The 24,257-nt window shown below is 44.5% G+C and overlaps 1 protein-coding gene across 1 annotated transcript; it reads right to left on the bottom strand.

Annotated features, from left to right (window-relative positions):
- Positions 1-1,412: 1,412 nt before the first annotated feature.
- Gpx6 (glutathione peroxidase 6) lies at positions 1,413-11,034 on the bottom strand. The gene is made up of 5 exons (XM_041645719.1): positions 10,942-11,034; positions 9,449-9,602; positions 4,586-4,703; positions 4,043-4,142; positions 1,413-2,341 (listed from the first exon to the last, which is right to left on the bottom strand). Exons 1-5 carry the CDS (start codon positions 11,026-11,028, stop codon positions 2,135-2,137), a joined length of 666 nt encoding a protein of 221 aa, XP_041501653.1. The 5' UTR covers positions 11,029-11,034; the 3' UTR covers positions 1,413-2,134.
- Between the last annotated feature and the right edge of the window lie 13,223 nt (positions 11,035-24,257).

Raw genomic sequence — 24,257 nt, 5'->3', positions numbered from 1 at the left:
AGGTAATATGCATAGTTTTCCTCCAGAACTAAGATCCATCATAGAAATTGGCTGAGGAGTGAAATGGGATTTTTTTTTCCTTTTGTTCCTTTTATAAAGACTTTTACAGTATTACTATGGTCATTATCATTTGGTCCCATATCATAAACCAACTCTCACATCTTATACAGCAGGGACATTTCTGTTTCTGCTTCCCCGGCTTTGGCTGCCTTATGATTTGGACGTGAAATGCCCAGCGCAGACTCACGGCTTTCAACGCTTGCTCCTCAGCTGATGGTGGCTTTGGGGTAGGTTGTGGTCCTTTAGGACGTAAGTGACTGCAGGGCAGGTTGTATGGGGCATTCAGAGATTCTCAGGCACAGAGCACATGGGCAAGTTTCCAGTTGCTAGGAGATTTTCAGGGCACCTCCAAGTCCTAAAAGTCAAGCGTCCCAAATTCCTAGACCCAGATGCTGTTGTAACGTCAGCTGGTTAGCTGCTGTAAAAACCAAGAGGCTTGCCCAGCCATGGCTCAAAAGCTGGAACACTAGCTCTGAGATCCCAATACCTAAGGCTTGGGAGCTGCAGAACCGGCTGGTACAATCATCACCAGCTCCTGATAAGGGCAGATGATTACAATTAGTGGCAAGCAAGTCACAGAGTAATAAGCCCCCACCCTACACGCTGGGAGCAGTAAGTCTCTGCACTGTGGAACCCATCTCCATAAGCCTGTAGTCTTCCAGGCTTGTAGCTATAACAAGCCCTGGAGCCAGACACTAGACCATAATCCCTGTAACACTCAAGGGCCAGAACTACAGACACCAGAAAAGCTACTTTTCCTGCTTCAGGTTTCCATCTGAATAAAACAGAGTACATTAGTCAGCTGACCACTAACGGTGGGGCTTTCTGTAGGGCTTTTGCACCTCGATAAAGATCAGATTTTGTTGCTTTTTGACATTTTGTTCTGTTTATGTTCTTTCAGATTTTAACGGTAAGTATGAATCAATTTTATAAACAGAGAGAGGAGGGAGGGGAGGAGGGAGAGAGAAAGAGATTCTTTCAGAAACAAAAAGTCCTCTTTTGTCGAGGCTTGGAGAGCTGGGCTGAATGACCAGAACAGGAGGCACAGAGAGGTCTGGCTCCAAAAAGCCTATGAGCTGGGTGTGACTGCAGTACCTGTGTTCCTAGATATTTGAAAGGCTGAGACAGGAGGATTGGAAACTCAAGGCGAGCCTGGGCTACATACATAGGTCTGTGCTTTAGGTCTGAGCAACAATGTGTCTACAGCACCACCTGATGCTTTTAGTAGTACCAAGGAAGATTCTAGAACACTTCTGAGAATACCAGAATGTTAAAGATGTAAGTGGCAAGGTCAAGAAAGCACATAATAGGGACTGAGAAACATCACTCGGAGTCCACTGCTGCGGGGTCTTTGATTATTTATTGATTATTATCTTGAGACAGCAGTCACAGGAACAAATTTAAAGACGTGAAGAGTCAGGGCAAGAGCAAAGTACATCATTTGGTGTGAAAAACATCCATGGCCAGGAACCGGGACCGGAATGCACTAACAGGAAGGCACCCAGGAAGGTTCTGGTCGGGTATCATCCAGAGGGACCCTGGGGCCTACTGGGATGGAGATGACCCTTCCTTCATGCCAGGTGAGGTTTCTGCTCTCAGCCTTCAGAATCCCCTAAGAAAACTACGAGATCACCACCAAGGGGACTAGACAGAAGAAGAGCTTGACAAAACATCCCCAGCTTGGGAGGAGAGGAGGCTGGGAAGGGAGCCCAGAGGGTCTGGCTACCCATTTCCACTTCCTTTAACTCACCGGGACAGCGCGTTATAGATTAGGATCATTGCGGAGTTACTTTTTTAGGTGTATAGGATTGTCTGGATCATCAACTCTAAAATATGACTTCCTTTTGGAATAGATTAGGAAAACTTGATATAGCAGAGCCTGATATCTCGGTAAATAGATTTTCTTTTCCTTAATTTTCAATGCATGTGCATGCCTACCAGAACTACACTTCTGTATACAGTCATACAGAGCTGTCCACACAAGCATTAGTAGGGACCTAGGCAGTGTTGCAGGCTTTGGTCATACGGAGGCTGGTGAAGGAGTGAAACAAAGGCGTTATGTGGAAGGCATATCCTAGTGGGTCTGGGTTTGGTTTAGGTACTCCATGATGTCGGATTGGACAGCGCTGACAGGGGTATGGTGGAACCAGCGCATGACAGGCACTCCATCGGACCCCACCAGGAACTTCTCGAAGTTCCAGCGGATGTCATGGACCTTCATGGGATTCCAGAAGAGATATTCTGTAGAGCCCAAAAGTTCAGAGGTGGGAGGACAGGAGTTCTAGAGCAGAGATATGAAAGATGGAAAGATGAAAAGATGATCTCGTTTCTGCTTCTGTGTTGTCCAGCCTCCTCTCGGCTGCTGTAAACCTTACTGTTTTAAGCTCCACATGTTTCCAGCCCCTCCCAGCACACCAAGGCCACTCTAGCCAGCGTGGAGAGTGTGGCAGTCAGCAAAAAGCACCTCACGTTCCTGCCTCTCCTCTAGTCGCATGAATTCTAGTCATGAGTAAAATAATATCTTCAGCTGTGCATGGAGGTGCATACCTTTAATCCCAGCACACGGGAGGCAGAGGCAGGTGGACCTCTGAGTACGAGGCCAGCCTGCTCTACAGAGTGAGTTCCAGGACAGCCAGGGCTACACAGAGAAAGCCTGTCAAAAACAAAAAATCTGTTTCTTTCAGCAATTCATGATTCCTATGGTTTCAGCTCCCATAGGTGATAATGAGTTGGCTTTAGAGCAGGAGCTCCCAGACTTTGGGACTTCATAAGCCAGAAAAACTCAATAGCTGTTTTGACAATGAGGAAATTAAAAATCTGCTGTAACTATAAATTGAAATCTTAAGATATTTTATGTATTTCCTTTCCTTTTCTTTTCTTTTCTTTAGATTTATCTTAGTTTTAAATTGTATGTATATATGTGTGTATCTCAAGTGGGTACGTACACCTGTGAGTACAAGGCCTGCAAGATTTAGAACAGGGTGTTGGATCCTTGGCTGAACAAGTGCTTGTAAGCTGCATAGACGTGGTTCTGGGAGCTGATGAGGAAGACCAGTGCATGTCCTCAGCTGCTGAGCCGTCCCTCCAGCTCCATGCTATTTACTTCTTGTTTTTAATTAGTTTCACTCAATGTAACCCAAGTTGGTCTGAGCCTCAGTGTGTAACCCAAGTTGACTATGAGCTCAGTTTCCCAAGCGCTGGGATTTCAAGTATGAGTCTCTCCATCCGATAGGACTTTTAATTATTAATCAGCTGTGTATGAATAATATCACTGTTTCTCTTAAAAGAGGGCCTTGTTATGTAGTTGACTTACCTGGACTATGGACTAAGTTACCCTGAATTCACAGCCATCCCCCTGCCTCTGCATCTTGAGTACTGGCATTATAGGCATGAGCCACCATGTTTTGTCATGGTCATCTTCTGTTATGTGGTATAACTTAACCATAACTTATTATTGGAATTAATAATTGTCTTTTCTATTTAATAAACAGATCTGTTGTTTCAGCTTGCTGTGGATGAGTGAACATATCCATAGGCAAAGCTTTGTCTGCAGACCACCCTCTGGGGACAAGCGACTAAATGATCCTTGTTGGGAAGGTTCTTCTTTCCTGCTGTTCTGCAGTTATAATACTCTGTGATTCTTCTCCCTTGGCACTCTCTTTTACCCATGTCTATGTCATCTCCTGACTTAATAATAGTTCCTTCAGATAAGAGACTAATCTACTAATAACGGTTAACATGTATCTCACAGTTTCTTGAACAAAGTAGGGATTTGATTAATGATTATAGAATAAACAGATCATTAGTGTTCGGCAGGGGAGATTAATATACATCAGAGCTACCATGGATATTTCCTCTGCTTGAAGCCAAGGCCTCATGTCTGTGAATGGACTCCTTAAGGAGTCCCATCCATTGTAGATACCAGCCCCATTGCTTCCAGAGAATCCTAGCTGATTGATCCAGGCCATGTTTGCTTACTTACCTTTAGGAAAGAAAAAATCTTTTGTTCGTTTTCTCCATTCACATCCCCCTTTTCAAAGAGCTGGAAATTGGGGACATAGCCACCACCTGGACGCACATATCTGCAGTGAAATAAGGAATTAAATCAAGGAAGGTTAGGACTGGTCACCAATTGTCCTCACAAAGGGATGGAAAGGACTGTAGAAAGAGAGAGGAGGAAGAGGGGTCTCTGGGATCAGGACTCCAAATGGAACTTCATAGAATCAGAGAATTCCAAGAGGAAGGGCATACTTTGCCCCCAGATTTCCTGGCCCATCTCCATTTCCGATGTGTCCTTCTTTCCCCTGAATGTCTCTTCCTTAGATCTTCCCTATTCTCACCCTCAAAGAAGCCAAGTGTGGAGAGAGTACGTGGGCATTTCCTGAGGGCTACATGGAATTCTGGGCATTATGATGCCATTCTTCAACCCATTGTTCCATCCCCTACCTAGTTAGAAGATTCTGGAACGGGAAGGTGTCTAGGCAGATGAGAAAAGCGCATCCCCAGGGCCCTACATAGTACTCACTTGAGTCCAAGGAGGATCTCTGAGTTTTTCCCAGGTTCTTGTTTTCCAAACTGGTTGCAAGGAAAGCCCAAAACGATGACATTGAAGCTCTCCAGCTCCTCCTGCAGTTTGTTTAGTTCTGTAAACAGAGGGTGAGCGGCATGGGCAAACTCCCCGAACATGACCCAAGGGACCACAAGGTTCACCCTCTTGTCACGTGAACACACTGGAGACTGTGAAAAGCTACAGACATTGAATAATAGGCAGGGTAAACAGCTATAACTCAGGTCTCTGGGAGCTTTCTCAATGGCTGCTGATCTTCAGGCACAGGGTTCCCTAAGACTCATTGCTCTTCATCATGCATACAGAAAGTTTATTTAAAGCAAATAGACATGAACTGATTAGACTTACGAGAAAACCTGCTTGATTCTGAAAGGAGGCTAGACTCAGAGTGCATTGTCTTCGTTAGCAGGGTGGATAGGTTGACCAGATGTTTTATGAGGGAAAGGCAAACAAAACAGGAACTCTCCTGTCCTCCCACCGTGTCTCGTGATGACAACCTCTGACACTACAGTCACTCTCCCAGAAGCACTCTTGGCTGTTACATGTTAGAAGTAACAGAAGAATCAGAAAACCAGAGTCTGGCTGCAGTGCTCACCTATAATCTCAGCACTAGGGAGATAGAAGCAGGGGGATGGCCATAAGTCATAGGTCAGTCTGATCCATATGGTGAGTTCCAGGCCAACCAAGTCTACATAGTTAGATACTGCCTTAAAAAAGAGAGAGAAAAATCCAAACCTGGCTACATAGTATTCTCTACCCTGACCTCAATACCAATTAACTAACACCATTTTCTCCTCCGCAGGCTCCAGGCCACAGTGTGAACTGTTCTTCATACACCAAGAGTCTCTTACATGTCTGCTCAGACTTGTGCCCCTGCTCTGTCTTCAGTCCTTTGCAGTTTGGAGTTACTCCTCAGAACCAGCCACTAAGCTCATCTAGGCTCAGCACTGCTTGCTGGCGTCTCCCCTGAGAACCTCTGCCTGGAGAAGAGTGTCTTCGAGTTTTAATATGTTTCTTGTATATTTTATGTGAGATATCTATTTAATAAATGTAATATACAATTTATTTTGAGACAAAATTTCAAATTTAGTTTGAGACAGCTTCCAGATCACTCTGGAGCCAAGGATGACCTTGAACTTCTGACCCTTCCCTTTCCCAGTGCTGGGATTAGCAACCTGCTGATGGAGGAGGGTCATCTGTCTATGTGTTACTCTCATTGGTTAATAAAGAAACGATCTTGGCCTTTGATAGGACAGAAAATTAGATAGGCAGAGTAGACAGAACAGAATGCTGGGAAGAAGGGAAGTGAGACACATGCTATAGCTCTCCTCTCCAAGATGGATGCAGGTTAAGCTCCTTCCCCATAAGCCACCATCTCGTGGTGCTACACAGATTATTAGAAATGGGTTAAAGCAAAATGTGAGAATAAGCCAGTAAGAGGCTAGAGCTAATGGGCCAAGCAGTGTTTAAAGGAATACAGTTTCCGTGTAATTATTTTGGGTAAAGCTAGCCGGTGGCCGGGAGCTGGATGGCGGGACACAGCCCCACCGCTCCTTCTACAAGGATCAGAAGTTCAAGACCAACCTTGTCTACTAGAGACCTTGTCTCAGACAAACAGAAAAGTGAGGAAATAGCAGCTACTGATAAGGAATAACATCCAAGGTATTTCATTATGCAAAAGAGCAAGGTGAAAAATAATTTGTGTATCTGTATTCTTATCTTGTTCACACACACACACACACACACACACACACACACACACGAGAGAGACTGATTTCAGGAAATATATACTATAAACTATGACAAGTCACTTATAGGCACCATGCCTATTAAACCCTTTTGTATCTTCTGAATGCTGTGAAGTATTATATACTCGACATATGTATCAAAATTAAATATAAAAAAATTCCCTCAGACCTACCCGAATGCTAGTCAAGTACTCTACCATTCTCTTACTCCTAGAATTAAATTATAACAACTTCCCAAATACCATATTTTCAACTTTTTGAAGGAAAGAAAATCCACATTTGTTAACTGATACTAAACTGATTCAGGCTTTTAAATTTAGATTCTTGTGGTTTCTAAACATTTAATGCATAGCGTTCCCCGTTTTCCTTAAAGTGGATTCCACATAAGAAGATAGGAATATAGTGGTTAAGAGCACTGACTGCTCTTCCAGAGGACTCGGGTTAGGTTCTCAGTACTTACACTGCATCTCACAACTATCTGTATCTCCAGTTCCAGAGAATTCCATGCCTCTTCTGATCTCTGTGGGCACTGCATGCATAGGTTCACATAGTATAGTTCACAAACACATAGATACATACATACATGCATACAGATGGACAAAACAGCCATATACATAAATTAAATTTAAAAACAAAAGACAAGAACAAAACCCTGTAATTTCACCACTAAACTGAAACAAGTCTTTAGCTTCTCTGGAAATCTGAGTCAGTTGTTTGGCTGTGATTTGTATCATGTGGTATTTTATTCTTTTTTTTTTTTTTTAATTTCCTTGAGACAGAGCTTCGTGTAGCCTGGCTGGCCTCAAATAGAATATGGAACCAACAGTGACCTTGAATTCCTGATTCTCCCTCCTCCACCTCCCAGGCTATACTATTAACGTCTGTCTGAGGAAGTGGCATTGCCACACAATCATGGCTAAGTCAAGCACCTTTCTCTGAATAACCTCAAAATACCAAAATCTGATGATACATGTCCTAGAGGAGACATTGCAATATGCACCAATTTAAGTTGTATTTAGGAGGCAGAAAATTCTGGAATCTGTAATTATTTTAGTTGCATTAAAACAAATTGATAGAGTGCATCAGCATTATTCACAAGTATAATCCAAGCATTTGGGGGCAGAGAAAGAAGAATCATGAATCTGAAAAAGTGAGATCCTATCTCGAAAATTACTTTTGAATAGCACCTGATATTTTTGAATAGTCAAGTAGGTAGCAATGTCAATATATGGAATTTGTGAAAACTTATTCCTGTATTATTTTGGCCCATTTATCTGTAGCATATGATTCAATAAACCTTTCAAATTTGTCGCGAATATTCTTATAATAATAATGTTCTTAGCATGTCAAAAAGTATATCTAACGCTTGTACAATTCATGTAGAAATTTATATGACCTTGCCTGTTTTTTGTTTGTTTTTTTTGTCTGAGACAGGGTTTTTCAATGTAGCTTTGGATTCTGTCCTGGAACTCACTCTGTAGACCAGGCTGGCCTCAAACTCACAGAGATTTGCCTCCCTCTGCCTCTCAAGTGCTGGGATTAAAGGCCCACACTACCGCCTCCCGGCATGACTTTATCTGGATTAACAAAAATATATAATTCTTCTATGATGGACACAGTAGGGAGATGGAGCATTCTCCCACTTGTATCACTTGCTTCAAGCAGCCTTCATGCCAGTTACAGCAGCTTGGATAAAAAACTCCTTCTGTCATTTCGGGGTGCCTCTGGAAAATAAAAGACCAGTCTTATTTCCTGGTGATAGCGGTGGTAGTGGTGGTGGTGGTGATGTGTGTGTGGGGGGAAGGGGGTAAGAGAGAGAGAGAAAGAGAGAGAGAGAGAGAACCAGGGTAGATGTTTGGTGTTTTCCTCCATTGATCTCCTGTTTCCCCACTTTATGATCTATGACATACACTGTATTTTTTGAGATCATCTCTCTCTGAGAAGAGGTCGCTTATCTAGACTGGCTGGCCAGTCAGCATGAGAAATCCGCCTGCCTCCTCTCGTCTCCCAGTTCTAGACTTACAAGCTTGTGCCTCTACCACGTTTGGATTCTTGTAGGTTCTAGGGAACTGAATACAGGTCTTCGTGCATGTTCAGCAGGCACTTTATGCACTGAAATGTCACCCTAGCTTCATGATATTTGTTTTTATTTTGATACAGGGTCTTAAGAAGTAACTCAATTGCTGAGAATGACTTTGAACTCCAGATCCTCCTGCCTCTTGCTCACAAGTGTTAAAATGTCAGGTTCGTCCCACTATGCAATGTGATGCTGAGGACCAATCCTAGGACTTCGTGTATGCTAGATAAGCATGTTGCCTGCTGAGCCACACCTCTAGCACATAACCTGTATTCTGACTCCCCATTTTACTCCATTGAATGCAAAGCAGTCTCCTTTATTCTAGGTTCTGGCCTGGGAACACCAGGGAGGATTTGGTGTTCTCTCAATCAACTCTTAAGAACATCAACATCACCATATGCAAACATAATCAGCCATGACCAATCAAGAATGCTCCCCAATCATGTCTAAACACACACACACACACAGTCTAAAGCACAAAATGACCACTTGCCACCCTGCCAATATAAATGATCACAACCGCTTTACCAGCTACAGTCTCAGCCTGTCTGTTTCTCTCACCATATAGATCTGATTTCTTAAGATAACCAATCACATGATCGCCCCTTCTTCATTTCCTGCCAGCCTCTAATCCACAGCAAAGGTCCGGTTCCTTGAATCTTTCCCCACACTACCTGACACCAGCTCAGACGGCCTGAATGTTTTCTATCCCTTTCTGAGAAGCCTCCATGTTTCCCTTTGGCAGATGGACAACAACTCTGGCTTGTTCAAGCACAGATGCGTTCTTAGTGGTCGTCCAGCATATCCTGGGGAAAACCTTAGTGCTTAGTGGAGATAATTCTGCCATGGAAAGCAGCAGAATGGCAAGATTTAAGGGAATACAGTCAGTGTGCTCATTCATTCCTCGATCCCAGCAGCACAGGGAAACCGTCTCCAGTCACGATATGGTGATGTGACAAGCTGGTTCTGAGAGAGAATTGCAATTTGAGTTCTTACCAGGGTAAGTGGCTGTCAGGCCGCAGAAGGACGCCACGTTGACAAAGAGGACATGCTTCCCTGCATACTGCTGGAACCGAACATACTCCCCGCCATCCAGGGTCTTGGCTCCGTACTCATAGATGGTGCCATTTACCCCCTTGTTGCAGTCCACCTGCAATAGAACACACGCAACTGTGGCGGTATGGCCTAGTAAGCGATAATCCTCCCCACTTGCCAGCATTTTCCAAACACTTGAAGATTTTTTTTTTCACCCTGTAACTTAAAATTGTAAGAACTGAAGAATTTCTGTTTGAGGAACTCCACACCCAAGCAGGCCTTGGTGGTGGGCACAGACCTGGGTGCCCCTAGAGGGTGCCCTCTCCAGTGGGCCATGACCTCACTTGATAGTAGGGTAACCTGGGACTTTACAGCTGCCAATCAGAAGTTTACATGCCTCCTTACCCTCCACATCCCCAATAACAGAGGTCAAAGCTCAAAGGTCAGAGTTAAGGACTTATCATAAGCCTCGTGAGAGCATTTTAGAAATGTCTGGGCTCCCAAGAAGATACTGGATCAAAAGCTCTAGCCCTGGGACCCAGTCAACAGTGGATTCTCCGTTAGCTAAGGTCTGGGAATTACCGTGCTCTATGATGAGATTGTTCCTCGCCTTTTACAGAAGGGAGTGGGAGCGGACAAAAGATATATAAGTAGCTGAAAGCCATAAGTGAGGTTGAGGTTTTCAACGAGTTTCTCTGATGTTAAAGTTAAGACATATTAGTTTCTTAAGTCATCCCCAACTAGCCCTATTCTGTCTCCTAAGATGCATGCATGAACTTTTTTTTTTTTAAAAAAAACAAGGATGGACAGTGACTCTCCATGTGGATACTTTTGGATGCTAGTCCCTCTTTCTGGCTCCTTGTGAGGACTTTTGGCTACAGCCCCACAGTGTGATCCATTCCCTGGAGCAGAACCAAGATCTGAGAAGTCCTTACACTGAGCTGAGCTCTCTGTTCGCCTCCCCCCATCAGTCACTGAAGAAAAGTCCCCTTTCCCTAACCACAAAGCCCAGTCCAGGTCTGCCTCCCCCCTCCCACCCCCCACGCTCTCTCTCGGTTTGGTCCAGTTGGTTTGAGAACAATCAGTCTCCCTCCCAACTCACTTGCTACTTAACCACTCATTTCCCAGAACCCAAGGAGCTGCTCCAAAGTGCAGATCAGCATGGGATAGAGCAGATTCTGATTGTCAAGCAGCCATCAAGGGGGAGTGGCACAGGGAGCTGGGGAAGGGGGTAGCTCAAAGATCCACAAAGTGCAGAGAAGCGGAGAAGATATGCAAGGAAAACGCAATAAAGCACAGCGAACAGAGGCAGGCAAGGTGCTGTGGCAGAAGTCTGCAGAGAAAGGCTGTCAGGCAGCTCTCTCCCTTCAAGAGCAGGATCCTGAATCTCTTGGTAGCTGCATTAGATGTTGGAATCTGTTTAGATCCCGGGCCGGGTGAGGGGAGCTGCTTACCTTTGCTCTTTGAGGACCCAGAGACTCCTGAGCCAAGGCAGCTAGAAACAGTGTGAAAAGACAGGAGACCCAGTACTGCTGGGCCATGGCTGTTCAAGGAACACTGGGTGAGTCTTGAACCTCAGGAACTGCGATCCCTTTTGAGTGTCCCCAGCAGGCACCAGTCTGGAGATGCACAGCCAATCACAGAGCTCCTTTCACTCTCCTCCTCCTCCCCTCTCTCTCTCTCTTCACCTCACCCTCGCTCTTCTGAGAGAGGAGCCACGTGAATAGGCACTGTTCTGGCAGGTGAAGGTGAAATGAAGGTGGACACCTTTCTGTCTGGAACCTGAGAGGCTGTACCTCCCCTCTCCAAGTGGTTGGGGTAACTCGTGCCAATGAACCACAACCTCCTTTCCCACAACATGTTCACAGGTTTGCATGCAAACTAAAGTTAGAAAAGCCTTGACTCAGATTGTCAATGCGGCGCAGCCTGGAGACACAGGCACTTGCAGCCTGAGGAGTTCTCTTCCCCCATAGGGACCCCTGCTCCTGCTCAGGTAAAGCCAGATCCTTAACTATGCCTTTGAAAAGAACTCAGGACCAGAGAGAACAAAGCAGTCAGTATATCAGGTATTTAGACAAAGAGGCATGAAGGGAAGGGCAGAGCACAGACCCAAAACATAGCTGTACGTTCGTTCTGCTGTGGTTTTCTAAGCTGATCCGCAAATCCTGTAATTTACTGCAAGATTAAGTGAAGCTCAGAATTTAAGTAATGTTTAAAAGTAAAAAATGCACGCACTGGTTTAGTTTGTAAAGACTTAAATTTTAATTTAGTATTTTGTGTATGGTGTGTGAGCGTGCATGAGGAGGTCACAGAACAGCCGTGTGTGGCCAGTTGTCTTCTATCTTACATGGGTGTCAGAAACTAAACATAAATCATGTTTGTGAAGCTGACACCTTTATAACTGGAGTTACCTCGTGTCAGTGGCCATGAGAAACAGGTGGCAACCAGTGTTCAGATGTCAGCCCACCCGAGGTATGGTTAATCTGCTGGGGGATTAATCCTGTCCAAAGTCGGCAGGGGCATTGACTCTGAAAGCTGTTGCTCACTTTTGCTGAAGCAGCTTGGTGTCTCCCCAAAATCTGCATTGTAGTGTGTAATCTCATGTGATGTTTATATGTAATCTCATGATTGCATCTTAATTTTATGGGCATGTATATCTGTGGGTGGTCAGGCTTAGCTATATAGTTTTTATATATAGAATATATGCTGGGACTTGCTTCATAATTGGACCTATTTGGCCCACGAGGACTGGAGATATTTAAAAGCCTGCCTTATTATTTTGCTTATTGGATGACTTTGCCCAGCCCTTAAAACATCCAGCGAGAGAATTTCGTCACATAGCCAGAGACCTTGGTTCCCACATATCTCCATTCTGTTCCCTGAGCTACATTAGAGCCACCTCCCTGCAACTATCTTCCAATTGACAGGACATGCAGTCATGAAAGGAGTCTTTTATATAGATCACATTTGGGACCTTCAAAGATAAAGGGAGATCCTGGCTCAGAGAATTGCCTTTGTTTTGTGTGTATATACAAACTGGAAAATATACAGAACAGGAGAAGAATTGCAAAAGAAGAATAAAGAACATGATTGTAACAGTATGTGTGAGTGCTCATTCGATTACTTCTTGGGCTAGAACCTTCCTAAGTCCATTGTTATGCTGAGGCCACCCACCTGAACCTTGACAGGGAGTTCATAGAGCTGGACTCTGCTGGCCGCTGATAATCTTGCCATCCCTAGTTTGTTCATTTTTGCTGTTCTTTGGTTTTTGGTTTGTTTTTTTAAGACAGATTTTCTCTGTGTAGTCTAGAAAGGGTTTCTCTCTGTTAGCCCTGGTTGTTCTGGAACTAACTTTGTAGTTCAGGCTGGCCTAAACTCACAGAGATCCTTCTGCCTCTACTCCCAAGTGCTGGGATTAAAGGCATGCACCACTGTTTTGTTTTGTTTCTTAAAGGCGAGGTTTTGTGTATCCCAGGCTGGCCTCTAATTGATTTGCAGCAGATGATGACCTTGAGCATCTGACTTTCCTGACTTCACCTCGGAGTTGATATAGATGCTTGCCATTAAATCCAGGACTTCCTTCATACTAAGCAAGTGTCTACAAGCTGGGCTATTATACATTCCCAGTCCTATTGTCAGGGTTACTTCTCATGTAACCAAAGCAACTTGGAGAGGAAAGGATTTATTTGGCTTACTCTTCCAGGTCACAATCCATTATCAAAGTCAGAATAGGAACTCAAAGAGGGTAGAAACCTGGAGACAGGAGGTGATACAGAGGCCATGGAGGAGTGCTGCTTACTGGCTTGCTCCTCATGGCTTGCTCAATCTGTTTTCTAGTAGAACCCGGGACCACCAGCCCAGGGATGGCACCACCTACAATGGGCTGGGCCCTCCCCCATCAATCACTAATTAAGAAAATGCACTACTGGCTTGCCGACAGCCTAATCTACGCAGGCAATTCGCAATTGTTCTCTCTGATGACTCTAGCTGGGTCAAGTTGACATAAAACTAACCAATACAACTAGTCAGCCTTCCTTCATTCCCTCCCTCCCTCCCTTCCTCCCTCTCCCTTCCTCCCTCACTCCTCCTTCCTTCCTTCCTTCCTTCCTTCCTTCATCTTGTGTGTATGAGTGTTTTGTCTGAATGTATGTAAGTGTGCTACATGCATGCCTAGTGCCTACAGAAGGCAGAAGAGTTCATTTAGATCCCCCTTCGACCGGGGTTACTGCCATATGGGTGCTAGGAATAAAACCTATAGAAGAGCAGTCAGTGCTTTTAACTGATGAGCTATCTTTCCAGCCCCGTATTTTTCTTTTCTTTTCTTTTTTTTTTTTTTTTTTTTTTGGTTTTTTGAGACAGGGTTTCTCTGTAGCTTTGGTGCCTGTCCCGGAACTAGCTCTTGTAGACCAGGCTGGCCTCGAACTCCCAGAGATCCGCCTGCCTCTGCCTCCCAAGTGCTGGGATTAAAGGCCTGCGCCACCACCGCCCGGCTAGTATTTTTCTTAAGGAATCCCATCCAGGCTATTGGTGCTAAGCAATTTGGCTTTGCCCCTCACTCTGGCCCCCAGGGAAGACTTCCTTAACAGAGGTGAAACAAAACAAGGGGCACACATTCCTAGTGGCAAGCTTTCAAAGAGAAAGCTTTAGGCCACGAGTCAGGAAGGACCTGGCCTTCTGTTTCCTCCTCTGTAGATACTTGTAATAATCTCTGCCCTGCCTGTTCTAAAATGTGTTATTGCGAAGGTTTGGAAGCAGTCAAAATGTTGCTCCAAAATCTTTGAAGTGGTTGAGAATTGTGTCTCCCCTCTGCCTCCTCTCACATCCATTCCCATCGACCTGGTTTTCACTTCCGGCTTAGGCTCACGAGGAAGCCTTCCTCTCCAGGTCTTAGCTTTCTGTCGTCCAGCTCCGCCACCCGCCCCGCCCCGCCCCTTCCAAGATCAAACAAAGGGCCTTCTATGCCTTTGAGAAATGCGATCTGGATGGAGTCCAATTCCTGACAACCCTTAGAAGGCACCCTTTTTGTTATCTGGAAATCTCTGCATTCCTCTTCAGTCCAGGATTTGACTGGACATCCGATGCAGCCACGCCACACTCAGGGCCCTGAGGCAGTTGTGCAGAAGGCGCCCTTCATCTCCAAGATCTTCAGCCTTCTCCCATTCTCCCATTCTCAGTTTTAAGAATAGCTGAACCTTACAGTGAGTGTGTTTTCCCACTTTACAAACGCAAGCATGATCTTATAAAAGGTCACTTGACTTAATATTTCTGATTGCTTTGTTCATCAGACACACTAACTACACATATTAGGAACATGAAAAATGACATTTAGTTATCTATCTGTTTGTTCGTATGTTTCAGGATCCTACACCATTACCTTGGACAGACGGCAACCTACTCTGTAGCTCAGGCTGAGTCCCAAAACTCATGACAAATCTCTGCTTCAGTATCCCAAGTGCTGGAGTTATAGGCTTGAGCCACCCTGGCTTTCCAGTGATGCGTTTGTTGTTGTTTCCTTTTATTTACATTTTTGTGCACATTTTGCCTTGTACTACCTAATGCTTGAAAGAAACTCTGACTCAGGCTGGCTTTCATGATGCCCACTGGCCCTAACTTAAGGTCCTCCCTCAGCTCCGTCGTTATTAGCAGAAACCCTACCTTCATCTGCTTCAGGAAATAGTTCTGGCAGTTGGTGGCACAAGAGGGAGACTGTGTAAAGATGAACAGGTGCTTTCCTGGGTGCTGCTCATGTCCATTGTTCTCAGCACAGTGGACCTCGGAGGTCCCACCATGTCCCCAGATAACCACAGCATCTGAAACACTGTGACTGCCCTGGATGGAGATGCTCTAAACATGTAACCAATGGACACCAAAGGGCTGAAATCTCCCCAGAGTCCTATGCTAGATATCAGGAAAGGTTGAAACCCAGCTATCAACCAGAGGAAGAACTTCACTCCCATGTAGACATTTCACACAGGGCTGACAGTTTGCTTGTCAGACCAGAGTTGAAACAATGTTGGGTCAATGTTGGGGGCGACCACATATTAATCAGGACTTAGATAAGAACAGCCTTTGCCCTCTATGTAAACCTAAACCCTAGTTCAGTATCCCAGAGATGGTCCTGAAGGTCATTAGACCTCTTTGCTTGTCCTTCTTCCCAAGAGGCCACAATGAATGAATTCTTCCTTCTCTTGCTTTTCACTACTGTTTCTTTAATTGGCCTTTTGGGAAGTGCTGACTATTGAGACTGCCAGGCCCAGGTTTTGAGCATGATAACTCCAATAACAATGTCCACAGTGCTCACAAGAGTTACTGTCTCATTTGGTCATCACAAGAGTTACTGTCTCATTTGGTCATAGGACAAGATGTCTCCCAACAAAGCATAGTCCCAAGGTTGCTGTAACTTAGGTTTACTTTTCTCTGAGAAGGAAGGAGAGTGCTTATATCAGGCTAAATTTCAGAGATGAGACTAAAAGATGATTGTATTAATTTATTTTCAAATTTATTTTCTTCCCTCCTGTTCCCCTTTTTTCCTGAGGTGGGTCTCACTCTCCACATTAGGTTGACCTTCAATTCTTGGAAATCCTTTTGTCTCCCCTTTTAAAACCTGGGCATACAGTTGTGCAGTACCTCACTTGACTTCAGAGTCTTAATATTTTCTCCAGTTTTGAGAAACTCAGCTCTTTTAGTGATGTTGTTGTTTTTTATATTTTTACTCTGGCTTTTTGGGGGTCCCATCACTCAGCTCCCAAAGAAATCACATGCAGAACCTTATTATTACTTATGAATGTCTGACCTTAGCTTGGCTTGTTTCTAGCCAGCTTTTCTTAACTTATTCCGCCTACCTTTTGCCTCTGGGCTTTTATCTTTCTCTTACTTCTGTAAATCTTTCTTTACTTCTTATTCTGCGGCCTGCTCCTTGAGTCCTCTCTCCTTCTTTTCTCTTGCTCCTTCCTTTGTCCAGAGTTCTTCCATTTATTCTCTCTCCCTGCCAGCCCTGCCTGTCCTTTATCCTGCTTTGCTATTGGCCATTTGGTGCTTTATTAGACCATCAGGTGTTTTAGACAGACAAAGAGTCACAGCTTCTTGGAGTTAAACAACTGTAACATAAATAAGTGCAACACATCTTTACATTGTTAAACCAATGTTTCAGAGCATAAGCAAATGTAACACACCTTAAAATAATATTCTACAACACCATTGTGATCCGTGATATCTCACCTTGAGAAGACTAGTATTGACTCTAAAAGTCTAGAACCTCAGCATACATATATTCCAGCTATGTAATCTATATATAGAAAGGACGGGCACAGAAAGTGGAGGGGCTGGTCACCGTGACCTTGCACAGCCCTGGATAAAAGCCAGTCTGCTTCTGTTGCTATAGTGAAAAGTTAGGGCTCACTAAGACCCTGGATTATATTATATTTGATTGACTGAGGCTTTATTATTATTATTTTTTTTTATTTTTATTTTTGGTTTTTCGAGACAGGGTTTCTCCGTGGCTTTGGAGCCTGTCCTGGAACTAGCTCTTGTAGACCAGGCTGGTCTCAAACTCACAGAGATCCGCCTGCCTCTGCCTCCCGAGTGCTGGGATTAAAGGCGTGCGCCACCATCGCCCGGCTTATTATTTTTATTTGGTATTAGAGTCACAACTTCACTGCCTTTTTGATGTGTGTGCATACATATGTGTATGTGTGTGTACATGAACATGTGTGTGCATGTGGTGTCCAGAGGACAACCTTGGATGTCATCCTCAGCAGCATCATCCACCTCCTTTGAGAAAGGATCTCTCCTTGACCTGAAGCTCCTCAGCTGGGGCTAGACTGGTGGGCCAGGGGATCCTGCTGGAAGACAGGATGCCTCCCTGTAACCCAGGCTGGCCTCAAACTCACGATGTAGCCAAGGATAATGCTGAACTAATCGCTTTGCCTCTTCCTTCTGAGTGCTGGGATTGCAGGCATGCAGTACCACACCTAGTTTGTGTACTGCTGGGAATTAAACCCAGGGCTACGTGCAAAATAGGCAAGTAGTCTACCAACTGAGCTACATACATCCCAGCCCTTTTCTGTTCTGGGATTCTTATAAGGAGAGACAGAACACCAAAACTTTCTGCCAGGAAACCCATCTATTATGCCTTACTCTGGCTTGGTGAATTCACAGGTAGAGGCTAAGCCTTTTATAACCTCCATTGGTCCTCCCTTTATTACATTTCATTTCGCTCCCTTGCGTGGCAGCATTACCTTCTGGCAGTGTGGCCTGTGTTGCAGGGTCGTTACAGACTTGATCATGTGCACATCAGTATTGATTATGCCACTTAGCTTCTCCTCCTTCTGCAAGGGTCTTTACCCCATCACTAAGTTTGAGGTAATTTGTTATAGGAAAGTAACATGAACTTTAATAGAAAGCAAGGTACAACTGTAACAAATACAGAAGTCAAGTCCGTGGAACTGAAAAACGCGCAGAGACTAGAAAAAAATGTGAGCGACATGATGGACAAATGTTGTTTGCCTGACCGTTGCTAAACATGGATGTTACAGGTGCTTCCAGTGAGGGTTCAGCAAGAAATGGGGAACATATTATTAAAAGCCAAAGGAATGGATAAAGGAACTAAATAGATATTTCTCAAAAGAAGACAGACATGGTGCACAGCTGTAATGCCAGCACTTAAGAAGCTGAGGCAAAGGATTGTTGCATTTGAGGCTAGCCTGGGCTACATTCAGATACCTTGTGTTTGAGAAAGAAAGAGAGAAAGAGAGAGAGAGAGAGAGAGAGAGAGAATATAGATGACCAACAAGTGTATAAGAAATCAACGTCACTGATCGACATCTAATTTCAAATTAAAACCATAGTGAGACATCATTCCATACCTATTAGGATAGACATGTAGAAGGGGATGCACACTGTTAGCGAAAATGAGCATTAGGACAGCCTGCATTGCCTGCACTTCTCCAGTCTTCGGTAGGAAAATGTCCCTCTGCTTCCTCAAGGATATATGTGGTTAATTCAGATAATTCAGAGATAATTCAGATAATCCAGAGTAATCCCTCCATCTACCTAAAAATCCTTATCTTTTTTTTTTTTTTTTTTTTTTGGTTTTTCGAGACAGGGTTTCTCTGTGGTTTTGGAGCCTGTCCTGGAACTAGCTCTTGTAGACCAGGCTGGTCTCGAACTCACAGAGATCCGCCTGCCTCTGCCTCCCGAGTGCTGGGATTAAAGGCGTGCGCCACCACCGCCCAGAAACATATGTAGCTCTTTAATCGTCATATTTCTCATATTTACCTGCCAACAGAACATCCACACATCTGAAAATATAAGCATATTAGACTATATCATCTTAAGATTTTCCCTGCTTTAAGCAGTGAGAGATGCCAAGTCATTCAAAAGCAGAATTGTTAAAGAGCAAAAGTTTGGTTTAGATTTATATGCTGTGTTGGCTAGTTGACATAATCTACAGACATTTCAGGGAAGAGAGCCCCTGAGTTGAGAAAATGGCTATAACATATTGGTCTGTAGGCAAGCCTGTGGTGCATTTTCTTAATTGATGATTGTGGTGGGAGGCTCGGTTCACTGTGGGCAGCGTCATCTCCGAGAATGCCATCCTGAGAGCTATAAGAAAGACGTCTGAACAAGCTGTGGGGAGCAAGCAAGAAGGCATCACTCTTTCATGGCCTCTGTATCAACTCTGCCCTAACTTCCCTTAATGATGGTGTATGACCTGACAGTTGCAATATGAAGTAAAGCCTTTCTTCCCAAAGTTGCTTATGGTCAGCAATCCAAACCCTAACTAGGGCATAAACAAATTAAGTGAAGTCCAGGATGAGCATGAAGCTCCTAAGAGGTTGAAAGTATAGAGGACACTGCTGTGTTCTGTGGTGCAGAGAGGCACTAGCAGACAAACGCTGGGATGGAGGCCAGTCAGGCCACAGAGAGTCTGTGATACCAAAGCTAAAAACAATACAGGATTATCAACCACGTGGTTGCTCATACCTGTAATCCCAGTACTCTGGGGAATGAGGCAGGAGAATAACTGTGACTTTCCCTAGCTTGAACCACAGGGTGAAACTGTCTCAAAAGCAAGGAAATGAGGCAGAGACTGCAGCCCATAGAAGGTCTTGCAGGCTGTGATGAGGGTGAGACATCCAGGAGCCTCTCTAAGAGAGCCGTTCTAATAAATGGGAGTTGAGTGGAGGACTTTCTGTAAACCCGGAAACAAGATAAGATAAAGTTGTACTCATCCTAATCCCATGCTATAAAAACTTAAGCTCATAATCACGCACTGTTGTGGAATGCAGTCCCTGCAGACTCTAGCACATCTGTGTGCCATAGCACAGGCAGTGGCTGCTGCTGAGACTGTCTTGTGAAGAGAGCAAACAACACTGGAAAAAAACCAGATCCCCTTCAGGAATGGAAGGTTTGCCTGCGCCCCCTGGGTAGAGCTCATCTCTACCCCACGAAAGAAAGATATGCATGCCCACTGCTCTTGATGAAGCATTCAGGTCCCAGTAGACTCAGAGTGCCTCTCCTGAAATGCAGCTTATTAGAAGGCAGGTGTAATCTCGCCCTCTTTGGTCACTCTTTGGAGACCTGGGAACTCAGCCTATGTTTAAGAAGGCACACTGAGCATCTGTCCGCTGTCCTGACATTATAAACGCCTTCTGTGCTCATGTGTCTTCCTAGTACCCACAACACGATAGAAAGTGGACTCTTAGCTTGGATTGGGGCAAAAGTTTAATCACTTCAAAATTCTTTCCAGTCACATATGAATATCTTCCTCTCCACAGTTCCACATCCTAATTTGTCAACAGAGAAGTTCCACCTAATACCATGAGTTAAAAACAAACAAACAAAAAAGCTACAGGGGCTCAATTACAGAGGTTCCTCAAAAAGCCAGAAATACATTTACCGTATGGCCAAGATATACCACTCTTGGGCATATACCAAGAAGACTGCGTATTCTACTATGGATTTACTCATTCATGTTCATTGCTGCTCTGTTCACAATAGCTACAACATGGAAAAAGCCTAAATATCTGTCAGCTGAAGAGTGGGTGAGCAAAACACAATAATACAACAATGGAATTTCATTCATCTCTAAAGAAATATGATATATCCATGTAAATGAATGAAGCTGGAAAAATTATATTGAGTGAGGTAACCCAGGCCAAGAAAAACAAACAAGTGTTTTCATTTATATGTAGTTCCCAACTTCCAATCTTCAAATCTGTGTGTCTGACTTGGGGGCCTATAGAGGCTAGAGAACTAGGAAGGGACCTTGGAAAGTGGAGAGATAAAGTGCCAAGGAAGGGGGACAGTCGAACACACAGGTGTATGAAGGGGTAAGGGATAATAATGGGGTGGTAGTGAGGAGGGGGTGGGGGTATGGCAGAGGAGGGGTAGGAGTAAGGGTTACTAACATTAAGGATGTTTAGGGGAAAAATGTGTAGGAACATACTCTTTTATAAGCTTCCTAAAAACATTTGTAAAGAGTTTAATTGGAGTTTCCCTGCATGGGGGATAATTCTCCTCCTAGAAACCACAGGTTATTAACAAAAAATCCAATGCCAGGTTGAGTTGGTAGCTGGTGGCATCCTGGAGACCCCACAACACAATGTAAGCCATTGTCATTCCTCTTGGCTGTCCACAAGAATTTGATAGTAAGGCACCATTGGTGAAGATATGGCACACTTTCTCAGTGTGTTGCTGATTTCTAAACTTTGGGGCTCTGGGACAAGAATTTTCTTGCATTTCTTTAAAGAAAGTTATTTTGTTGTCACAAGTTGAGAGAAGACCATCCCTTTGTTCCGGGGAATGATCCTATCAAACACCTGTCAGATCTTGAAAAGCAAAAAGAACCAAATTCATCCAAAGTTCCCTGAATCAGCAGAGTTGTCCAAAAGTCAGAACAGTTCGCACTGCAGTGTTGGCCTCTTACAAACCTTTCTCTCCCTCTCTCCCCCGCCTCTAGCCTTCTCTTGCCCATGAGTCAGAGTGGTGTGAGTTACTTGAATTCCCGTAGTTAGACCTGGGCACAGCACTGTCTCCCCCACAGCCTCCTCCAGCCCATTAAGCCGGGTGTAATGGACAAGAACAAGACCTCAGGAAGGACACATTATTCTTCTCACTACCTTCCTACTGCAACCTCCAAGGGACAGACTTCCTTTCAGAGCCAGTTGGAGGAGGGACACTTGGCATTCAAGACAGACCCATTAGGAAGTCTGTATTCTGCCAGTTGCTTCAGTGGAGACAGGAGTTTAAGGCACTGTTTGGCCATACTGCTCAAACTTTATCACGTCGGGCAGGTTGGGGGAGGGGTGCTCAGAAGATTTAGAGTATATAAGCTTGAAAATTAAATACACAAGGTCAGTTAGTGAGAGTCCTGTATTTCCATGCAGGTGTTATAGGGAATTTCCACGAGGTGGTGGAGGGATAAGTAAATTTGAATAAGAATTTAAGTTTTTGGTCTGGATCTACCCCACTGAAAGAATTCAGACAAGCCATTTTGGCTTTCAGAACCTGCTTTTTCCGCTGCACATCTGAGGAGTGATGCGTGCTCCGTCTCTGTAACTGGCTGACTGTGACGACGCTGGGTGAGGTTAGGGAGTAGCATGCTCATGAACTAGGAGTCGGGCGCAAACCTAAGTGGCGGTCCTTTACAGTGGCGGACCACTGGAGTGCGTCCCGTGTTTCTCTCTTGCAGACTAGAAGGCAGGAAGACCCCGAATGGGGATCGACAAAAGCAACAGAAGGGCCTAATTCAGAATAGCCAAGAGAAAGGGAAGGGAGGATAAAAGTGCCCGAGGTGGACGTGGGCATCGCAGAAGACGCCGTTTGAATCTGTTGGAGAGGTACACTACATCTCAAAAAGGTTGTCCTGTGTGTCCTTTGTGTTCAAAGAAGTCAAAGCAGAAACCTAGTGTTGAATTTCAGGTAGGATTATGTCATGAACAAGGCCTAAAATTTAGACGGCTGCTCACTGCGTGTGTGTGACCTTGAGCAATTTCCAGGAAGGCCGAAGTCTGACTGGAAAAAACAGAGGCTGGGATCTGATTCTTTGCACTCTGGTGCCCACCACATTTAAGGTGATAGGAGTTTGAAGTCAAGACATAGTGGAGCTTAGTGGAGGATTGGCTCCTCCTGCCTTCACTCTGAGGGCTCTCTCTGTTACCAACTCAGCCCTCACTATAAATGTGTGCAAGAAGTGGTTACTCGAGAGAAGCCCTTTATTGATTGGGTCTAGTGCTGCAATACCAGCAGAGGCAGTGTGAAAGAGTGTCTCCCAGCCAGCTCACTGAGCTCGACTATAGCTCACAAAGAGATATCTGGACCAATTATAGCTACTTGTTTGGTCAAATCACAGTTTACCTGTTAACATCAATTATAGTCATTGAAGTTTCTGTTCTGATCCAATTACATAGCCTTTTATTTTGGACCAATCACAAGCCTTGCCTTTTTATCATCAAGTACAGTAGTCTCTCTTCCATGCTATGAAGAATAATGCCTCTCAGGCCCCTCTGGCATAGGCAGAAATGGTTGCAGGGTCATCTAGGAAAGTCTGGTACAAACTGTTTCAAACAGCCGTGGCCGAGGATGTGCCTTTGGGGACTGGGGCAATCCGTTGCCATAACTGATAACTTATATCATGGTTCCAAGATGCCTGCAGAGTGGTCCAGGTAGCTGACGTTGGTAAGGATCATGTGGCTAGCTCTTAGCCCCTTAGCTCAAAGCAGCCATGGCAGCAGGCAGCATCCAACAACTGCTAAGTAGGGGATCAGATGCCCTTATAACCACTCCTTCCCTTAAATTCAGGAAGACTAACATCAGAAAGAGTGCTTACAGTAAGAATTTACAGCTAACAATGATGGTGATTTTAGTGTGTTTTGCCAGTTTTTTAATAGTGTTTGATACTTGCACAGTACCCCAGAGGTTCCATCTCAACTGTCTCAATAGACTCCCCTTAAGATTTATCACCTAGTGATTCTGTTGCTATCTTTGTATATGGAACTTGTGATGTTGGACTTGAACTCTGTGATGTTTGCATGGTGATACTATTGACTGACAACAAATTTCCTAGAATGCATTCCTGTCAATAAACACACGCAACTCTGTGCTCAAGATCAAGACCTTAGATTCAAAGGGGAGCTTTGAGGAATAAAAATCCCCTCTTTTTACTGGCGGTGAAACTAAGGAAGTAAGCAGAGAGCCCACACAAGACTTCCTGGACCACACTGTGGCGCCTGTTTGGAGACCTAGTGCATTGCTTCACATGCCTGACCGGGTGTCAGCGTTATCATCACAGAGGACGTTAGAATTTCCAGATGACATACATCGGGCATAAGAAAAGGGATTGAAGAAAAAGAACCCAGAAGAAGGAAGATGATTTCACCATCCAGAAAGGACATGATCAGGACTGAATAACTGCGTCTGATGGGAGTTGGGAGGAAAAGAAGCAAGCAGCTAAGAGGGCAATAGGGCAGCTGGTTGGCAGTGCCCGGCTGTGGCCACCTGCTGAGTCTGGGCTCCCAAGGAAAAAAAGACAAGAAGTCCCAACTTTAGTCAAATCACTTTTCTAATTAAGTATTGCTCCTTTGGGGGGGGGGGGGGGACTGAAGTCTGTTGAATTAGCAACCTGTGAGTCTATTTATTTCAGGCTAGAAGTTGAAATAAATTGGGTGTCTCCTTCATTTTTTTAAATTAGCCCCTCATGCTAGTTAAGTTTTGTCAACCCCAAAAATCAGTCACCTGGGAGAAGGGAACCTTGACTGAGGAACTGCTT

Source organism: Microtus oregoni, unplaced genomic scaffold (assembly GCF_018167655.1).
Source record: "Microtus oregoni isolate MIOR12 unplaced genomic scaffold, Mior012 000115F_ref0000277, whole genome shotgun sequence".
In the NCBI taxonomy this organism is placed as follows: domain Eukaryota; kingdom Metazoa; phylum Chordata; class Mammalia; order Rodentia; family Cricetidae; genus Microtus; species Microtus oregoni.
This window is presented reverse-complemented; position numbering and strand designations above follow the sequence as displayed.

Bases quoted from the DNA above. Each gene is read 5' to 3' on its own strand.
- Gpx6 (XM_041645719.1), bottom strand. From the start codon at position 11,028: ATGGCCCAGCAGTACTGGGTCTCCTGTCTTTTCACACTGTTTCTAGCT. The intron at 9,603-10,941 runs GTAAGCAGCTCC...GTTCTATTGCAG, and splicing joins TGGGTCCTCAAAGAGCAAAG to GTGGACTGCAACAAGGGGGT. The intron at 4,704-9,448 runs GTAAGAACTCAA...CTCTGTTTACAG, and splicing joins CCTGACAGCCACTTACCCTG to AACTAAACAAACTGCAGGAG.